The following is a 21,033-nucleotide window of genomic DNA, read 5'->3' as shown; positions in this document are numbered from 1 at the left end:
GGAAAAACCCACCGTGGTTCAACAACAAAGTTAGGAAACTACTACGAAAGCAAAGAGAGGTTCACTGCAAGTTTAAACACAGCTAAAACCTCTCAGACAAACAGAAGCTAAACGATGTCAAAGTCAGCGTAAGGAGGGCTATGCATGAAGCATTCAGTGAATTCGAAAGTAAAATTCTATGTACCGACTTAACAGAAAATCCTAGGAAGTTCTGGTCTTATGTTAAATCAGTAAGTGGCACAAAACAGCATATCCAGACACTCCGGGATGATGATGGCATTGAAACAGAGGATGACACGCATAAAGCTGAAATACTAAACAACTTTTTTCCAAAGCTGTTTCACAGAGGAAGACCGCACTGCAGTTCCTTCTCTAAATCCTCACACAAACGACAAAATGGCTGACATCAAAATAAGTGTCCAAGGAATAGAAAAGCAAATGAAATCACTCAACAGAGGAAAGTCCACTGGACCTGACGGGATACCAATTTGATTCTACACAGTGTAGGCGAAAGAACTTGCCCCCCTTCTAACAGCTGTGTACCGCAAGTCTCTAGAGGAATGGAAGGTTCCAAAGATTGGAAAAGAGCACAGGTAGTCCCAGTATTCAAGAAGGGTCATCAAGCAGATGCGCAAAACTATAGACCTATATCTCTGACATCGATCTGTTGTAGAATTTTAGAACATGTTTTTTGCTCGCGTATCATGTCGTTTCTGGAAACCCAGAATCTACTCTGTAGGAATCAACATGTATTCCAGAAACAGCAATCGTGTGAGACCCAACTGGCTTTATTTGTTCATGAGACCCAGAAAATATTAGATACAGGCTCCCAGGTAGATGCCATTTTCCTTGACTTCCGGAAGGTGTTCGATACACTTCCGCACTGTCGCCTGATAAACAAAGTAAGAGCCTACAGAATATCAGACCAGCTGTGTGGCTGGATTGAAGAGGTTTTAGCAAACAGAACACAGCATGTTGTTTTCAATGGAGAGACATCTACAGACGTTAAAGTAACCTTTGGCGTGCCACAGGGGAGTGTTATGGACCATTGCTTTTCACAATATATATAAATGACCTAGTAGATAGTGTCGGAAGTTCCATGCGGCTTTTCGCGGATGATGCTGTAGTATATAGAGAAGTTGCAGCATTAGAAAATTGCAGCGAAATGCAGGAAGATCTGCAGCCAATAGGCACTTGGTGCAAGGAGTGGCAACTGACCCTTAACATAGACATATGTAATGCATTGCGAATACATAGAAAGAAGGATCCTTTATTGTATGATTATATGATAGCGGAACAAACACTGGTAGCAGTTAATCTGGGAGTATGTGTGTGGAACGATTTGAAGTGGAATGATCATATAAAATTAATTGTTGGTAAGGTTGAGATTCATTGGGAGAGTCCTTAGAAAATGTAGTCGATCAACAAAGGAGATGGCTTACAAAACACTTGTTTGACCTATACTTGAGTATTGCTCCTCAGTGTGGGATCCGTACCAGGTTGGGTTGACAGAGGAGATAGGGAAGATCCAAAGAAGATCGGCACATTTCGTCACATGGTTATTTGGTAAACCTGATAGTGTCACGGAGATGTTTAGCAAACTCAAGTGGCAGACTCTGCAAGAGAGGCACTCTGCATCGCGGTGTAGCTTGCTGTCCAGGTTTCGAGGGGGTACGTTTCTGGATGAGGTGTCGAATATATTGCTTCCCCTACTTATACCTCCCGAGGAGATCACAAATGTAAAATTAGAGAGATTCGTGTGCGCACGGAGTCTTTCCGGCAGTCGTTCTTCTCGCGAACCATAGGCGACTGGAACAGGAAAGGAAGGTAATGACAGTGGCATGTAAAGTGCCCTGCACCACACACTGTTGGGTGGCTTGCAGAGTATAAATGTAGATCTAGATGTAGATGTAACAGCCTCTGCTACTTCCTCAAATTCTACTGGTTTCCTTATCATGGTTTTAATTTCCGATAAGCCTAAGTCAAGGTTCCTCCTATATGTCTACCAGTCTGTTTTCCTGGGATTTCTATAAGTCATGGGCTGTCTGATTCCCATTTCAACCTTGAATTTAATGTACATGTGGTCCGATGAGGATGGCTCCAACACCACATGCCATTGTTTGACATAGCTACCCATCGTCATGGAACCAAATGTTATGTCAATTACTTCTTCCCTTCTGCTATTCCTGAATGTAGGTTCATTGCCCCTGTTCAGGACCTCTTAAGTTGTTAGCTAAGAGGAATTCAAGAAGGTACTCACCTCTACTGCTGGTGTCCTTGCTGCCCCACACTAGGTTGTGGGTACTGGTGTCGCACCTCACCAGCAGTTCGTCACCTTGCCGATGGCAAGTCTCTACCAGTCTCCTCACCTCCAAGGAAGGGGGAGAACTGTCTTCATAAGAAAGGTATGCTGAGGCCAAAATAATTTCCCTTGTGATACCTCCCTCACATTGCTGCATTTTGATGGTCACCAAGTCCCTAGAGCAGAAATCCATCATTGGCATGAAAGAAATGCCATTTCTAACATAGATGCATGTTTTGCAGTTTCTTAGATTCCTAGCATAGATCAGCTTACCTCCAGTGCCTCCGAGGCCCGATACACCCCCTTTGTATACATAGGGTTCTTGTATCAGGGCTGTCTCCCCAGGCAGTGGCTCAGGGCAGCAGAGGCCCCTTTACTGTGCTGCAAATTAATCTGCAGCACCTCCAGGCTCTGTCTTACTGCCATCTTTGAGATCTTTTAGAACCCTGACAGTGACCTGTGAGAACCCTAAAATAGTTTCAGGTCCTGCTCTCGCATCGCCTTCAGGGACTTCTCACCAACCTCCACCACCAGGGTTCGTCCTTCCAGAGCAACCTTCTGGTTAATCACTCTCCAGTCTTCTGTCGGGACTTTTGGGTTCTGGGGCTCTATTTTCCCGAACAGAATCTTGGAAGAGACTTCCTTAAGTATCTTGGGTACCCATAATGATATCTTTGCGGTCTTAAGAAGCTCCACTGCCGTCTTGACCAGCAGCTTCGCATCTTCCCACGGGGAATGGGCACCTTGTCCTTGAGCCATTCTACTGTGTGCAGCCTCTCACAGACAAAAATGAGTGCACCATGATCTAGATAGACCCTCCTGAAGTTGGGACCTGGGCCAGACTCCCCCCAATCTTTTCAAAGAGGGCCATCTGTACTAGTTCCTCCTGCTGCAAGGTGATGGCCACCAGTGGATAACCTTCCTGGATAACTGGCATCCTAAAAACCGAGACTGCAGTACTATAGGTCTGTTTTCCTATTTCTTGCCTCGGTTTTTTCTGGACTCGCTTATCCAGGGAGGAGGGAGTCTTTGATTCCTCCCTTATCTGCTTACTACTTGTTTTTGACGTTGTGGGGGTCTGTGTGTCCTCTTCAACCTGAGACAGTTTTTTCCTGGAGGTCTTGGGTTCTAGTCCCTTTACTTCCCTCCACTTGTGTTTAGGAAGCCATTCTTTTCGTTCCTTTTTCCTCTGTTCCCTGAGTAGCTTCCTCCTTTGGGCCCCAGACAAGCCTTTGATCTTAATCTGGTCTATCTTCTTGGTTACAGTTCCCACTTCTGGCTCAGGTCTAGACCCTGATTCAGTAGTGGAAATGTCTTCCATCAGTTCATTCCCTGATGTTTGGGTATTTGAGGTCTCAATTTGCCCATCAGTTACTTTTTCTTTTTCTGTAGTCGTGTCTATGTTGGTCCCATGAGATTTGGGGATCTAGAAGATCCACACCACGAATACCTCATGCGGTTAAGGCTAATTACTCATGGAGGTCGCCTGGTATCCCTGAGGCTCCATTTGCGACACATCTTCCCATGTGCCACGCACCCTTCAGCACAGATTGCATCACACCTTGGGTTGGGTCAAGGAATAGGGTAGGACTAGGAGTGGATAGGGAAGATGGGACATTGTGGGACACTCTTAGTCTGATCCATCAGCTGAGGCCTTTCCGGCATTAGGTCCTCTACCTTCGGCATAGCCCTCAGCTTCCTGTGGATACGCAAGCCTCTCCACTTGCATGGACAGTGCTTCGTCAAGGTGGTGTTCCCCAGAGAGGTACCTGAAATATGAACTAAAGAATAAAGTGATAAAGTAACTGGTGACCAGTGACCTCGTATATCAAGGACTGATCTTACAAACTGCTTCCAATAGATCTTGCCCCCTTGCAGTTTCCACTCAATTTGATGTAGTTTTCCTGTGATCTGTCCTCCCACCTTTGTTCACAGTCTTCCCTGGTAGCACTTTGCCTCTGGCTGAATTAAGTTGTTTTAGGAATTCCGAAATGTGCTTTTTCCAGTTTAAATTCTCATTAATATAGACACCTAAGAATTTTGAAGTTTCCACCCTGTTTATTATTTCCTCCTTGTGTGTTATGCTTATCATTGGTGTAGTATCCCTAGATGTGCAGAACTGTATACTTTGTGCCTTTTTTGAAGTTGAGGGTGAGACAGTTTGCAGAAAGCCAATCAATGATACTTTCAAGATCATTCTGTACCATTTCTTCTGTTCCTGTATGTGAGCGTGGGTTAATTGGAATGCTGGTGTCATCTGCAAAAAGAACTAATTCTGCTTGTTGTATATTAGATGGATGATCATTTACATATATGAGGAACAATAGTGGATCTAAGATTGAGCCTTGGAAAACCCCATACATGATTTCTCCCCAGTCAGACTAAGTCCCCAGACTATATTGGTTGAATTAATTAGTACAACATCCTACATTCTTTTGGTTAGATATGTCATTACCCACTGGTTGGCTATATCAACATTCCCTTAAAACTTCAATTTATCTGGGAGAGTAAACATGTAAATGGCATTTTCAGTAGAACAACTGTTCTCAGATCGAAACCATGATTTTCTGAGGATGTTATTGTTTGTCAAGCATGGTACTATTCTAGAATGCATAATTTTCTCCAAAAATTTGGAAAATGATGTCAGCAGTGAAACAGATCAGTCTTCATTGACATATGTCCCATCACCTTTCTTAAGGAAAGGTTTGCAGTGGCATACTTCAGTCTCTCTGGAAAATGCCTTGAGTTAGTCATGCATTACATATCTCAGATAAGACAGGGCTTATTGTATGGGAACAAGTCCTTAGTACTCTATTGGATCACCATAAAAACCAAATGGTCTGTTATTTTTGTGAGAATCTATGATTTTTCTTAATTTCAGAAGGATTTGTTGGTGATGCATTCATTTGATTGAGTTTTGTGAGAGTTGCTGTTACTTATCTCTTGACCTGTTTGTCCGTATACTTCCTACTATATTGAAGAAATGAGTATTAAATATATTTGCTACCTGTGACTCATGATTTATAGCCCTTCCATGCAGATCAGTACTGAGGTTATTCAGTTCTGTGGCTGGTTGTCCTCTCTCTCATTTAACCAAATTCAATATAGCCTTACGTCTGTTGTTGGAATTTCTGATTTCTGACATAATGTGCATGTTCCTTGCCTTTTAATAACTTTTCCTAGTAATTTTGTGTAGCTTTTGTAGTGTCTAACTACTGCATGATCTCTACTTGTTTTGCCGACAGATGCATTTGCCTCTTCCTTTCACAAGATACTCTAACCCTCGAATGATCCATGGTTTCTTACATGGTTGTTCACTATCCTTTCTTGTGAGCTATGCTGTAAGCTATTTTCAAATGATGATATGAATTTATCATGGAATAGATTAAATTTTATGTTAGCATTTGGTTCATTATAACTTTCATACCAAGTCATCTCTTGAATGCTATTCATAAAAACATTTGTCCTTGAGTCATTAATTATTCTAACCAACTTCCATTGAAGAGTATCCATACTGTTAGACACTATGTTATGTATCCTAACTAATTGTGCATCATGATGAGAGAGAGCATTTGTTACCGGGTAAACAGTTATTTTCTTGCATTGAACTTCACCAAAGAAAATATTATCAATTAGGGTTCTACTGTCTTTATCTCCTGTGTTGGAAAGTTAATTATGTAGATCAAACTGTAGAATCCAAATAAGGTTTCCAGATTTCCAGCTCATTTTTCCTTTCAGAATTCTTTAAAAAATCTACACTTATGTCACCACAGTTACGCTAAAGTCACCACAAACTATTAACTGCTTTCTGCTGTCTGACAGATAGCATAGTAAGGAATCCAGGTTCCACATAAACAGTTCAAAATTTCCCATTGGGGATCTGTAGACAGTTATAATTAAAACTGAACTATTTTTCAGTATTAATTAACAAGCATAGACTTCTATGTGATGGTCACTGCAAAATCTACTAATCTCAATCTTTTTGCACTTGTGTTCTGTCTTAATATATGTAACATATCCTCCTTTTCCCACATTAGTTCTGCAGAAGTAAGCTGCTAGTGTTATCTTTTATATTTAACGTACATAACCTTGCAGTTATGTGGTGCTCAGTTTGACACAGAATGTCCTCTGTTTTTCTTTCTTTCTTTCTTCTTCTTCTTCTTTTTCTTTTTCACAGCTCTCTACATTTTTCTGACAAGAAGCTCTTCTACCTTATTACTCAGCCCTCTGATATTTTGATGAAATAAGCTAATCTTACTTTACTGTGCATTCTTAAGCACTTTGTGGGGCTTGTCTGTTATTTTGACTCTTTTCAAAACAGTGTGCCTGAATCCTGATTCTAACCCCAAAAAGGTACCCCTCTTACACCAGTAGCCACAGGGATCTTCCCCTCAAATTTTCAGGTGTACGCTGTGCCTAGTACATCCACATCTCCCAGTTGTAGCAACAGGCACTGCATTCATGTGTGTTTCCATTTCAATCAGCAACAGCCTGCTCAACTCAGTGTTCACATGGCTCATAGCAATATGGGCCCTAGGCTGGTCATGGCACTGCAGGACCTCCACAAAACTGACATTTGTGTATGTAGTTGCTACCCTTATTTCATCCATGTCACCACTAATGCTGTAATTTCTAACCAAGTTTTCCCCACTCCACCTACTACCATAACCTGATTGTCTTTGCCAAAATCTTTGCCCAAATTCCCTACATCATCTGTCACCTGGCTAAGGTTAGCACTTGAATTCACAATGCTTGTATCCTGGCACCCTGTTCCTAATTTGTCCTGTACCAACTCACCTAAACCCCTCCCATGGATACTACCCAACAGCAAGACTCTCTTCTTACTACTCTCTTTTAGTACCGACCTAGTATGAGTTTCTTAACTAGAAGTGTGCTGCACCCTGCTGTGACCCACAGCTAGATGAGGGTGTCCCCCTCCTACTTCTATCAAGTTAAATTTATTTGCTATTATAAGCAAAAATGTAGATGAAGATATTGAGGGGCTATTTCCCTTTCACCCATTGCTTGTTACCTTTACCCAGTTCCCTTGATATTTTTCTCACTTCCGCATATCTAGTTCAAATTTCATGTGTTGTAATTCAGCGTGAAGGGCACAAATCTTTGTCTCCTCTTTAGCAATTCTCTTGTAGCATAATGAAGCTAGTGCATTCACTTCAGTCTTTTATAAAACCACTGAAATCGATTACAATATCCAGTGAGTAGCATCTTTGGGAATTAAGACTTAGTTGTTTGGTAACTGGTGGCGAACTTTTACTTGAACTCACGATGTTAAGTATTAGTTTTATGAGTAACAATACCAGAGAAGGAAAGTTGGTACTCACCATATAGCGGAGATGCTGAGTCGTGATAGGCACAGTAAAAAGATTCACACACTCATAGCTTTCAGCAATTAAGCCTTTGTCAGCAGTAGACACACATACTCACACACATGCGCACACACACACTCATGCAAACACAACTTGCAAACACGTCTGCAGTCTCAGAGAGCTGAACTACACTGCAGATGTGTGTGCAAGTTGTGCGTGCGCATGCGCCTGTGTGTGCGCGGGCGGGGGCACTGTTGACAAAGGCTTAATTGCTAGAAGCTATGAATGTGTTAATCTTTTTATTGTGTCTATCGCAGCTCAGCATCTCCGCTGTATGGTGAGTATGATCTTTCCTTCTCTGGTATTATTACATTCCATCCTGGATTTTTCATTGTTTCATTTTATGAATAAGAGAGACAAAGATGTTTCGCAGTTGCTGTCTGAGCCCATACTTTCACAGAGATCTTAACATTAAGATTGGACCCAACAGACTTTTATGGGATAGTTACACATAGTTGTTACACATTAGCTTCCCACCTGCAGACTTTAAGATACATAAATATTATGCATTTGATGTTGAGGATCAGACTATGTAGGGACTAGTTGCTCATAGATGTTATCATTGTTATATTTAATCCCTCACTTTCACAAAGATCTTAACATTCCGATTGTACCCTGCAGACTGGCAATTTTTGGCTGAGGTTGGTCTTATAAAGTCTTATGGAAAGACATTTGTTGATTTTGGAAACAACGTAATATTTTGAAAATTGTCTAGGTTAAATTTTTCTATTCCAAATGGACTTACGCAATGCAGTAAAGAGTTTTATGAAATGTTTTCTGATTACTAATTTAGAAAAGATTATTGAACTACACTCCTGGAAATTGAAATAAGAACACCGTGAATTCATTGTCCCAGGAAGGGGAAACTTTATTGACACATTCCTGGGGTCAGATACATCACATGATCACACTGACAGAACCACAGGCACATAGACACAGGCAACAGAGCATGCACAATGTCGGCACTAGTACAGTGTATATCCACCTTTCGCAGCAATGCAGGCTGCTATTCTCCCATGGAGACGATCGTAGAGATGCTGGATGTAGTCCTGTGGAACGGCTTGCCATGCCATTTCCACCTGGCGCCTCAGTTGGACCAGCGTTCGTGCTGGACGTGCAGACCGCGTGAGACGACGCTTCATCCAGTCCCAAAGATGCTCAATGGGGGACAGATCCGGAGATCTTGCTCGCCAGGGTAGTTGACTTACACCTTCTAGAGCACGTTGGGTGGCACGGGATACATGCGGACGTGCATTGTCCTGTTGGAACAGCAAGTTCCCTTGCTGGTCTAGGAATGGTAGAACGATGGGTTCGATGACGGTTTGGATGTACCGTGCACTATTCAGTGTCCCCTCGACGATCACCAGTGGTGTACGGCCAGTGTAGGAGATCGCTCCCCGCACCATGATGCCGGGTGTCGGCCCTGTGTGCCTCGGTCGTATGCAGTCCTGATTGTGGCGCTCACCTGCATGGCGCCAAACACGCATACGACCATCATTGGCACCAAGGCAGAAGCGACTCTCATCGCTGAAGACGACACGTCTCCATTCGTCCCTCCATTCACGCCTGTCGCGACACCACTGGAGGCGGGCTGCACGATGTTGGGGCGTGAGCGGAAGACGGCCTAACAGTGTGCGGGACCGTAGCCCAGCTTCATGGAGACGGTTGCGAATGGTCCTCGCCGATACCCCAGGAGCAACAGTGTCCCTAATTTGCTGGGAAGTGGCGGTGCGGTCGCCTACGGCACTGCGTAGGATCCTACGGTCTTGGCGTGCATCCGTGCGTCACTGCGGTCCGGTCCCAGGTCGATGGACACGTGCACCTTCCGCCGACCATTGGCGACAACATCGATGTACTGTGGAGACCTCACGCCCCACGTGTTGAGCAATTCGGCGGTACGTCCACCCGGCCTCCCGCATGCCCACTATACGCCCTCGCTCAAAGTCCGTCAACTGCACATACGGTTCACGTCCACGCTGTCGCGGCATGCTACCAGTGTTAAAGACTGCGATGGAGCTCCGTATGCCACGGCAAACTGGCTGACACTGACGGCGGCGGTGCACAAATGCTGCGCAGCTAGCGCCATTCGACGGCCAACACCGCGTTTCCTGGTGTGTCCGCTGTGCCGTGCGTGTGATCATTGCTTGTACAGCCCTCTCGCAGTGTCCAGAGCAAGTATGGTGGGTCTGACACACCGGTGTCAATGTGTTCTTTTTTCCATTTCCAGGAGTGTATATTATGCATCCACTTGAGGATTAACCTACTTACAAATATGGCAGCAATGATTAGCTCACTATGTATTGCTTATGACAGACTGTAGTATTAACTTCAGTTGGCCATATTTTCTTATTAACTGAGCTTATAGAAAAACTAATTATGCATTGAAATAGGCATACTGAAAACAATTTATTGAATAATAAATTTATATAAAACTCAGGCTAACAACATTCTGAAATATTCACGTACATACTACATATTTCTTGACCATTTTGTTCCTTTGTTGTAAGTGTCTCAGACTTATTCCTCACAGCCACATGGTATCTTCAAGCTATCTCAGTCTGATATAGTTTATCTGTATCAAATATTATGATATTATGTTGCTGTTGCTTGTTTGACTACTCCAGTACTGGATTTGTAGTTCGACTTTCTAAACAAGTAGAAAGTGATCTGTGATCCCTTCGTGCTCCTCTGTATGTTCTTACATCTTCTATGCTCTTCTTATGCTTAATATCTACCAACAGATAATCAATTTGATTTATAATTTTCCTGTCTGGTGATTTTCAATTCTGTTAATGAATCTTCTAAGGGGGAAGATTGTCTAGCTGATTATTATATCTTGAGCAGCCACAAAATTGATTAGCCTTAACACATTATCATTTGATTTCTCACTTAAGCCCACTTTCCCAGTATACATTCAGTATATACTCTCCTGCCCAACCTTGACACAAAATTTCAAACTAAAATTTTTATGTTTCTGTTACTCACTCCTTCCACTGCTTTTTCCAGTTCTTAAAAAAACTTGTCTGTTTCCTTTTCTTTACTCACTTCTGTTGGGGCATTTGCCTTTGTAAATGTCATGTCCCTGTATTTGTGTTTAATAGTGAAACATGATAATCGTTTACTAAATTTTTTGTAATGCAGTCACATCAAGTTTGTATCTCTCTATTTCTGATATTATTTCCTTAGTAGCTCCTAGTCTGTATAAACTTTTAGTATTGCATGTGTCAACTCGTATAACAGTTCAGTAACCAGTCTTGTCTTCTGGGGTAACAAAATGTTCCAAGCCTCATGTATGAAATGTCCCCTGATTGTGTTGTGGGTGCTGTAGAGGGTAAGCCCAGTAATGGAGATGTCAAGTCACTGCTTCTGAGCCAGCAGCATTTGTTTTCTCTCCTAGAAGAGCAGGCTTCACCACACCCCTAGAGCCCCCCCTCCATCTCCTTCCCCCCTGTCCTAATCTGTGGGGTAGATAAAAAAGGAGGACAGATGTTTTGTTGGGAGTCACACTTTGAATCCTCAGTTGAGACCTGTCTCCATAGATTGAAATTACTAGTAACTAAGCTACCACCAGTATAACTCTTATCTACATTGGAACACACAAACTTTCCTGCCCACATGGACAGTGCTTTGATAAAGTGATGCCCCCTGATAGAGAATAATAATGGTGTGCTTTACTTAATTATGTTGGAAAAGAAAACCTGTTGAACAGGACTGTCTTTGTTTACTACATGAAAACGTAAACAACAGTATGATTGTAACTTGGCTTTACCACGTTTTCACATTTTCTTGAGTAATATAGAAAAATGTGAAAATTTTGATAGGAATTTTAAAACACACACTAACACACACATTTATTGTGTAACCTGCGTTGAAGCAACTGTTACTGCAAGTTGCAGTATATAAGTTCTCTTTAATAATACATAAAACTTGCATTTCTCCTTGGTGCAGTACGGCCAGAGAAAAGTTTGCACATAATAGAGAGTTAAACCTTACATATGCATAGTGACATTAATACAGATTGTAACATATGATTACTATAGACAATAAAACAATTGATAAGAAATATGTATGACAATATTAATACAATTTACCACACACATGTTATTTCAGGTATTTCACAGTATTTAGTTATATAATAGGAAAACATTCCACGCGGGAAAAATATATTTAAAAACAAAGATGATGTGACTTACCATACGAAAGCGCTGGCAGGTCGATAGAAACACAGACAGACACATACATACACACAAAATTCTAGCTTTCGCAACCAATGTTTGCTTCGTCAGGAAAGAGGGAAGGAGAGGGAAAGACGAATGGATGCGCGTTTTAAGGGAGAGGGTAAGGAGTCATTCCAATCCCGGGAGAGGAAAGACTTACCTTAAGGGGAAAAAAGGACAGGTATACACTCGCACACTCACACATATCCATCCACACATACACAGACACAAGCAGACATTTGTAAAGGCAAAGAGTTTGGGCAGAGATGTCAGTTGAGGCGGAAGTAAAAAGGCAAAGATGTTGTTGAAAGACAGGTGAGGTATGAGCGGCAGCAACTTGAAATTAGCGGAGGTTGAGGCTTGGCGGATAACGAGAAGAGAGGATATACTGAAGGGCAAGTTCCCATCTCCGGAGTTCTGACAGGTTGGTGTTAGTGGGAAGTATCCAGATAACCTGGACGATGTAACACTGTGCCAAGATGTGCTGGCCATGCACCAAGGCATGTTTAGCCAAAGGGTGATCCTCATTACCAACAAACACTGTCTGCCTGTGTCCATTCATGTGAATGGACAGTTTGTTGCTGGTCATTCCCACATAGAAAGCTTCACAGTGTAGGCAGGTCAGTTGGTAAATCACGTGGGTGCTTTCACACGTGGCTCTGCCTTTGATCGTGTACACCTTCCAGGTTACAGGACTGGAGTAGGTGGTGGTGGGAGGGTGCATTGGACAGGTTTTACACTGGGGGCGGTTACAAGGGTAGGAGCCAGAGGGTAAGGAAGGTGGTTTGGGGATTTCATAGGGATGAACTAAGAGGTTACGAAGGTTAGGTGGACGGAATCCCTGAACCATTACACCAACCACCTGAAAACAGCTTTCACATCCCGCAACTACCCTCCCGACCTGGTACAGAAGCAAATAACCAGAGCCACTTCCTCATCCCCTCAAACCCAGAACCTCCCACAGAAGAACTACAAAAGTGCCCCACTTGTGTCAGGATACTTTCCAGGACAGGATCAGACTCTGAATGTGGCTCTCCAGCAGGGATATGACTTCCTCAAATCCTGCCCTGAAATGAGATCCATCCTTCATGAAATCCTCCCCACTCCACCAAGAGAGTCTTTCCGCCATCCACCTAACCTTCGTAACCTCTTAGTTCATCCCTATGAAATCCTCAAACCACCTTCCTTACCCTCTGGCTCCTACCCTTGTAACCGCCCCTGGTGTAAAACCTGTTCAATGCACTCTCCTGCCACCACCTACTCCAGTCCTGTAACCCGGAAGGTGTACACGATCAAAGGCGGAGCCACGTGTGAAAGCACCCACGTGATTTACCAACTGACCTGCCTACACTGTGAAGCTTTCTATGTGGGAATGACCAGCAACAAGCTGTCCATTCGCATGAATGGACACAGGCAGACAGTGTTTGTTGGTAATGAGGATCACCCTGTGGCTAAACATGCCTTGGTGCACGGCCAGCACATCTTGGCACAGTGTTACATCGTCCAGGTTATCTGGATACTTCCCAGTAACACCAACCTGTCAGAACTCCGGAGATGGGAACTTGCCCTTCAGTATATCCTCTCTTCTTGTTATCCGCCAAGACTCAACCTCCGCTAATTTCAAGTTGCTGCCGCTCATACCTCACCTGTCTTTCAACAACATCTTTGCCTCTTTACTTCCACCTCGACTGACATCTCTGCCCAAACTCTTTGCCTTTACAAATGTCTGCTTGTGTCTGTGTATGTGTGGATGGATATGTGTGTGTGTGCGAGTGTATACCTGTCCTTTTTTCCCCTTAAGGTAAGTCTTTCCGCTCCCGGGATTGGAATGACTCCTTACCCTCTCCCTTAAAACTTGCATCCTTTCGTCTTTCCCTCTCCTTCCCTCTTTCCTGACGAAGCAACCATTGGTTGCTAAAGCTAGAATTTTGTGTGTGTGTATGTGTCTGTTTGTGTTTCTATAGACCTGCCAGCGCTTTTGTGTGGTAAGTCACATCATCTTTGTTTTTAAATACAGTATTTAGTTAGGTACATATGCTTATCAGGATAATAAAATGATATGTGTAAAAATAAAATCATACCAGGTCAGTTAATACAGGGTGAATCAAAAAGAGCTTTACAAATTTGAACGATATAGAAATGTATTGAGATAACTTATAGAATCGTTAGATGTCGTTATGTAGCAAACACCTCAAGTTGGATTCAGATAGTGCATCAGCACCCCATTCTGCCACCAGGAGTGCAAAATAGTGCACAGCTAAAAAGGTACTTTCTCTGGTGCAGAGTATGCCCACAGTGTGTATTGGTTTCATGAAACAAACTCTGAAAACAACTGTTTGGCATGAATTTTGCACCGAATATGCTAAAGAACCTCCAAACAGGCCTACAATTTACTCTTGGCACAAGAACTTTTTTGAGATGGGTTGTACACTGTGACATGACAAATCAGCGGGATGCCATCATGTTGACAATTATGCTAAACAGCTTAGGGAGAGCTGTGCCCGCAGTCCACAAAAATCCACATGAGATGCATCTCGTGAGATTGGCATTCCACAAAAGATTCTTTGTTGAGCACGGCGTAGATGTTTACACATGAAACCATACGGATTCACAATGGGCAACACATTACAGATGCATATAATGTTGCTCATGAGGAATTCTGTGCAGAAATGTTGCATTGAATAGAGGATGACAAGACATTCCTGAACCCTATCATCTTCAGCAGTGAGTCAACATTTTATATCAGTGGCATGATAAACACTCACAACTGCAGAACATGGGGCAGCAAAAATCCACATAGAACCCTGAAACACAGTGATGACAGCCACATAGTTAAAGTGTTTTGTGCTCTTAGCAAATTGAAAGTGTATGGCCCTTTCTTCTTCATGGGGGAAGCTATCACAGGTATTGTGTATCTAAATAGGCTTGAAAACTTCTTAAATCCACAGACTGACGAAGATGACTGATTTGGAATGCTTTACTACCAGCAAGATGGTGCACCACCTCATTTCCTCAAGGACGTTCGAGATTTCCTTGATAATCGTTTCACAGGTTGATGGATTGACAGTGAAGAGCCAATTATATGCCCACCTCACTCCACAGACTTGACACGACTGGATTTCTTTCCCGGGGATTTCATTAAAGACCATGTATACGTTTCTTCCCTACAAAACAATTTAGCTGACGGGAAATACCAAATCCATACTCCCATTGCACAAGTTATGTCCAGTTCACTGCAACGAGCAGGCCTGTCTTTGTTTACTGCAAGAAAATGTAAACAAGAGTATGGTTATAACTTGGCTTTACCATGTTTTCACATTTTCTTGAGTAATATAGAAAAATGTGAAAATTTTGATAGGAATTTTAAAACACACACTAACACACACATTAATTGTGTAATCTGTGTTGAAGCAACTGTTACTGCAAGTTGCAGTATATAAGTTTTCTTTAATAATACATAAAACTTGCACTTCTCCTTGGTGCAGTGTGGCCAGAGAAAAGTCAGTACATAGTACAGAGTTAAACCTTATATATGCATAGTGACATTAATACAGATTATAACACATGATTGCTATAGACAATAAAAATTGATTACCAGTGGGACTGATAGAGAAGATCCAACGAAGAGCGGCGCGTTTAATCATGGGTCGTTTAGCTGGTGAGAGAGCGTATCGGAGATGCTAAACAAACTCCACTGGCAAATGTTACAAGAGGAACATTGTGCATCACGGAGAGATTTAGTACTGAAATTTCGGGACAGCTCTTTACAGGAGGAGTCAGACAACATATTACTTCCCCCCACATACATCTCGTGTATTGAGCACGAGGAGAAAATTTAAGAAATTACAGCCAATGCAGAGGCTTACCGACAATGATTCTTCCCATGCACTCTTTGCGAGCGGAACAGGATTGGAAGGATCAGATAGTGGTACCAATGGTACTCTCGTGCTCACACCATTAGGTGGCTTGCGAAGTATGTTGTAGATGTAAATGTAGATGTTTGCTGCATAACAAGCGGTAGTCGTATCGAACCAAAATGACACTTGACACTTTTACATGAAACTTGAGGTTGTTTGCTACAAGATAACACATCAACAGAGTCTGTTAGTTCTCACAATAAATTCCTGTATCATTCCAAAGTTATGAAGTTCTTTTTGATTCACCTTGTACAAGAGGTAATTTTACATTACAGTACTTCACTTCATTTAGCGAGGAATTCATTTACAAAGTAAAAATTGTGTTCCATCAAAAATAACTTCTACTTGTTTCTTTCTGTATCAATTTGATGTCAGTAGGAGACTAACAGAAATAGTTTTCCATTACCTTCATCCTACTGGTTAATATGATTTGTCTTGTGTGTAGGTTCATAGAAAGGAGACTGCAGTGAACACCCATGAAAGGTAATTTTGTTAACTTTCAAACAGTGAAAAGCTCAGGTTAGAATTTCAACAGTTTTGAAAAGAATAGAGTGCTAGTCATCACAAAGATGTCATATTGAGTTGCTAGCTTTCTGTTAGAGATGACTATGCAACTGAAAGGAAGACAAGACAGGAGAAGATTCCCACCAGAAGCATATACCATACTTTAGTCAAGAGGCAAGGCCGAGTTCTGAATTGCAAGTGACCTTATTCCATGTTAATATATTGTAAAGTAATTAAATGACTTCTCCATTCTATCTTCTTTGCAGGACCAGTATAAATTTGTTTATGATACGTTGGAAGAATATATTGTTTGTGGAAATTCGTGGTTTCCAGTAAAAGAACTATCACAGCGGCTCAAACAAAAATCAATGAAAAATCCTATCACCAAAATGAATGAATATCAGAGAGAGTATCAGGTGAGCAGAATATTGATTTCAGTAGGTATTCCTGTAATCAATTTTCACTAAAATGCTACAACTAATATTAGTTACCAATTTTAGCTATATTAACTGAATTTATAAGGAATAACATTGCATCAGTTGTTATGGTAATGCTTATGAGTGGATATTATAATGGAAACCCTCATTGTTTATTTCTTGACAATATTTGTTTTAGTTGATCTGCAAGCAGACACCCCGTTTCACAATAGGTGATTGTGCAGGTGGGCACAGAGGTGACAACAGAGAAAAAAATCGGGATGTTCTTATTGTGCCACGTAAGTTAACATGCTGAAAAAAGAATTTGAGAAACACACAGATTTCAGTTAAACTTACTGACCACACTTTAAACCTCAAAATACAGATAAACATGGATGTTATATAAGAAATTATATGAATGTATTGTGAGAGAGAAGGACAAATCATAATTTATGCTTAATAGATAAACATATGTTCCCACATACAAATGTGTGTGCAATCCAATCTACTTGAACATTTTAAGGAAGTTAATCTGTACCTTTGCTTCTCTTTTTTTTTTTAAGTTATTAGTTTGTAGTAAGAAAGGAATATTTAATTAAGAAATTATGAAAAACTACACCACATGGATTATTTGGATTTTTTGCAGTGTGTGGGTAGAGGGACACCAAATGAATACTCTCATCTCATCTTTCATGTGATGCCCAGAGTCGATGGAATGCATCAATTTGTTCCCTATTACAAACAAAATTATTTGTTAAGAAACATTTTACATGCCCATTCAATAGAATGGCCACATATTAGTCTAGTACAACATGAGTTTTATTGATATGTGTTAACAGGGACAGTGAAACATGAAGAATAATCAATACCCCAGCAATGACAGCATTACGGCAGTAGCTACGGCGGTAGCAGTCAGTGTGGACCAGGGTGGTGCTTTCGTTGCTGGAGTCCTGGGTATTCTTTGTGTTCCACTGCTCCTGTTAATACATGTTGGTAAAATGAATATTGCACTAGACTAATTCAGGGCCACTCTATCAAATGGTAACATAAAAATCCACTTTAAAAATCATTTTCTTTGTAATGGGGTGCAAACTGATGCTTTCCCTCAACATGGGGCATTGTGTGAAAGATGGAATGAGCAGTATTTGTCTGAGCAAAAATGAAATTGTAAAAATCTGCCAAAACACAAGAGAAAATGCAGCTAAATGATTCTTAGGAGGAACACTGTTTATAATTTTTTATGTGTCCAATTCTTAATTGCACTATTCATCTCTCTTCTCCTTAATCAGTCTTTACTTCTCACTTTGTTTTTATTATCTCTGGATTGAAGCTGGTGTAATGCTTAACAATGTACCATCTCTGTGGTGTCTTCCCTTTCTTGTATATACTGCTCGTCCTAACTACAGGTGCGTCTCTCTCATCTTGGGGTCTGAGTGACCTGCCTTTCCTATTTAAATTTCCCCAACCCATCCCTCTCTCCTCCCCTACAGAGGAACTGTTAGTTCCAAATGGTAGGTAGTGGCTCCCTTTTACAATTGCAGGTTTCTACTGGTGGTACCAGAATTTATTAATTCCAGTATTATAATTTCAACTTGTCACAATCATTCAAGTTTTAGGCTAGCTTGGCCTATTCTATTGGCCATCATTTCTGTGGTCTTTCAGGGTCTTTCCTGCCGGTAGATTTATAGCTTCACCTTTTGATAGGAACCTGGCTTTTTGACATACATGAAAGATGTACACAAGCATATCCTATGCACCATTACTTAGGTCACTGTATGCTTTTAATTCCTTGTGTGTGTGTCTTCATATTGGAAAATTGTTGTATTGTGCCTCTCATCTGGTAGGACCTTCTGATTGTTGTCATAGCATTCTTGCTGCTTTTAACAGCTAAAATAAAACTGGATGTAATCTGTGCACTTCTTCCTTTAAATTACATTCAGTTCCTTTTGTAATGACCATATCATCAACTTATAAAATTCAATATTGTATTGTGCCAATTTACAAATAGAATTTGATCATTACTTCAATGTTCCACTCCTTCAGGAACTTGCCGCACAAATATTAAAAGGTGTAGAAGATACACGGCAATCTGACCTCATCCTTTTGTGAGCTCATTCAGTCATTCATTGTGTTCCATAGATCCCATCAAGAAGGATAGCCTTCAGGGATGTGGAACAATGGAAGGTATACAATAACATGAGACTAGGACATCGTAGAAACTTAAATCTGTTTACTGTATTAATAATAAAATATTGCTATGCTGATTAATGCTAATCGTGCTTATGCCTTGTGAATCTATCAAGTGCGTTGGTGAGAAACTTCTACTTTGAGAGAAGGTGCTGCCTCCTCAGTTTTGTTACATTAGCTCTTGTTTATCTGCTATTAGTAGCTTAATATTTTCTTGATTACAGTGGTATTTTTCAAAGAAAATATTTTTTACATTGTAAGTTCTGTTCGTAGTGCATCATAACTTGTCATAAAGCTATATAATAATCACTACTGTTTGCCATGTAGCAATATACTGAAGTATTACATGCAACTGAAAAAGGCAGGACTACAAAAGTTGAAGGCAGCAAAAAATTGGCTAACAACCTGTATATTAGTAAACATGAAAATAAATTACAATTTGGAGTGTCGTCAAATCTGAGTTGGGAGTAAAGAACAATTGCTAAGAAATTGTCCAAATAAAAATTAAAAATTGATATAATTATAGATCCTTTTCAAATGTCAAACTATTTCAATGATTTCTTCATAAATGTGGCAAAATCAGAAGTAGATATCACTGCCCACCAGGACAAGGTAGATGTCAACTTTGTAAATATAAAACAAAATGCAGCCCTTAAAACATTCAAAAGAATTATCCCAAAAGATGTGGAAGATGCTGTAGTGTCTTTAAAAACAAGAAATCAACTGGGTGGGATGAAATTCCAACCACTGTAGTTGAGGCTGTTTATAACATCATTTCTCATCCATTGGTTAAAATTATTAATCAGTCATTTGAGGAAGGAATTTCCCAGATGTGTTAAAATATGCTGAAATAAGACCATTGTCCAAGAAAGGCTCACTAGATGACATGGGAAATTACCACCCCATTTCCCGGCTGCCAGTTTTTGCTATGGTGATAGAAAGGATTGTTGCAAAACATCTTGAAAACTTTCATATAGAAAACAATATTACAGTTAAAAATCAATTTGAATTTCAAAGGGGAAAAATACAATAAATGCTATCAGGGAATTCACTGAAAAGATAAGCTCTGCTTTAGACAATGGTAAAAAGGCCACAGTTTTTTTTTTTTTAAACCAAAGCTTTGGACTTAGTCAATCGCTTACTACTTCTACACAAGCTAGAGAGGTATGGGATTGTGGACAGGGCATTGCAGTCATTCAGATCTTATTTGTCAGAAAGAAAACAGAGAATTATTCTAAATTCAAATGGAAAAAAAAATTCTCGGACTGGAAAAAGCTTTGTACAGGGATTCCATAGGGCTAAATTTTAGGGCCTTATCTTTTTCTGCTGTACATAAATGATTTACCTTTAAACATTGATGTTCACTCTGTGTTATTCTCAGATGACACCTCAGTTTTAATTGAAAATGACGATTTAGAACAAATTTATGATAATGTGGAAAATATAATGGGAAACCTAGAATTTTGGTTTCAGCAAAATGGATTAAGACTCAAGGTCACAAAAACACAATTACTGCAGTTTAGTGCTAAAACATCATCAGCATCTCCCATAAAAATAGCGCATGGTGATCAGGAAATGACTGAAGCAAATTACGTAAAATTTCTAGGTCTAAATCTTGACAAAAATTTAAATTGGAAGGACATGTAAACTTCTTAGCAAACAAACTTAACAGCCTAGCTTATGTGATGAATGTCTTATCTGGTTCCACCCATATGGACACCAGGAAGATAGTCCACCACAGCTACTTTGAGACTATAATTTGATATGGAATAATTTTCTGGGGAAACTCCATGAACAGCTCAAGATTACTTACACTTCAAAAGAGAGTAATAAGAAACATGTGTTTAGTCCAAAAAAGAACATCATGTTGCCCATTATTTAAAAAATTAAAAATACTAACCATTTCTTCACTGTACATGTACGAAATTTTTATTTTCATCTATAAAAATCAAAACTCCCTTGACAGTTTTCATTTCAACCACAATTACAGTACTTGTCACGGACACAGTTTCAAACTTCCCTCTCATAATTTGAAACTTTATGCTCAAACACCATTGTACATGGGATTAAAAATTTACAATAAATTAAATAACACAAATCTGT

The 21,033-nt window shown here is 40.6% G+C and overlaps 1 protein-coding gene across 1 annotated transcript in view; it reads left to right on the top strand.

The window, feature by feature from the left end:
• LOC124798363 (receptor-type tyrosine-protein phosphatase kappa) overlaps positions 1-21,033 on the top strand; it is a 689,856-nt gene that overhangs the window by 511,164 nt on the left and 157,659 nt on the right. Inside the window, exons 8-9 of the mRNA XM_047261733.1 lie at positions 16,594-16,743; positions 16,943-17,042. Of these exons, the coding sequence (XP_047117689.1) occupies positions 16,594-16,743; positions 16,943-17,042 (250 nt within the window). The remainder of the gene's footprint in view (positions 1-16,593; positions 16,744-16,942; positions 17,043-21,033) is intronic.

Source organism: Schistocerca piceifrons, chromosome 5 (assembly GCF_021461385.2).
Source record: "Schistocerca piceifrons isolate TAMUIC-IGC-003096 chromosome 5, iqSchPice1.1, whole genome shotgun sequence".
Taxonomy (NCBI): Eukaryota; Metazoa; Arthropoda; class Insecta; order Orthoptera; family Acrididae; genus Schistocerca; species Schistocerca piceifrons.
Note: the sequence above shows the minus strand (reverse complement) of the source record. Positions and strands in the feature narration are given on the sequence as shown.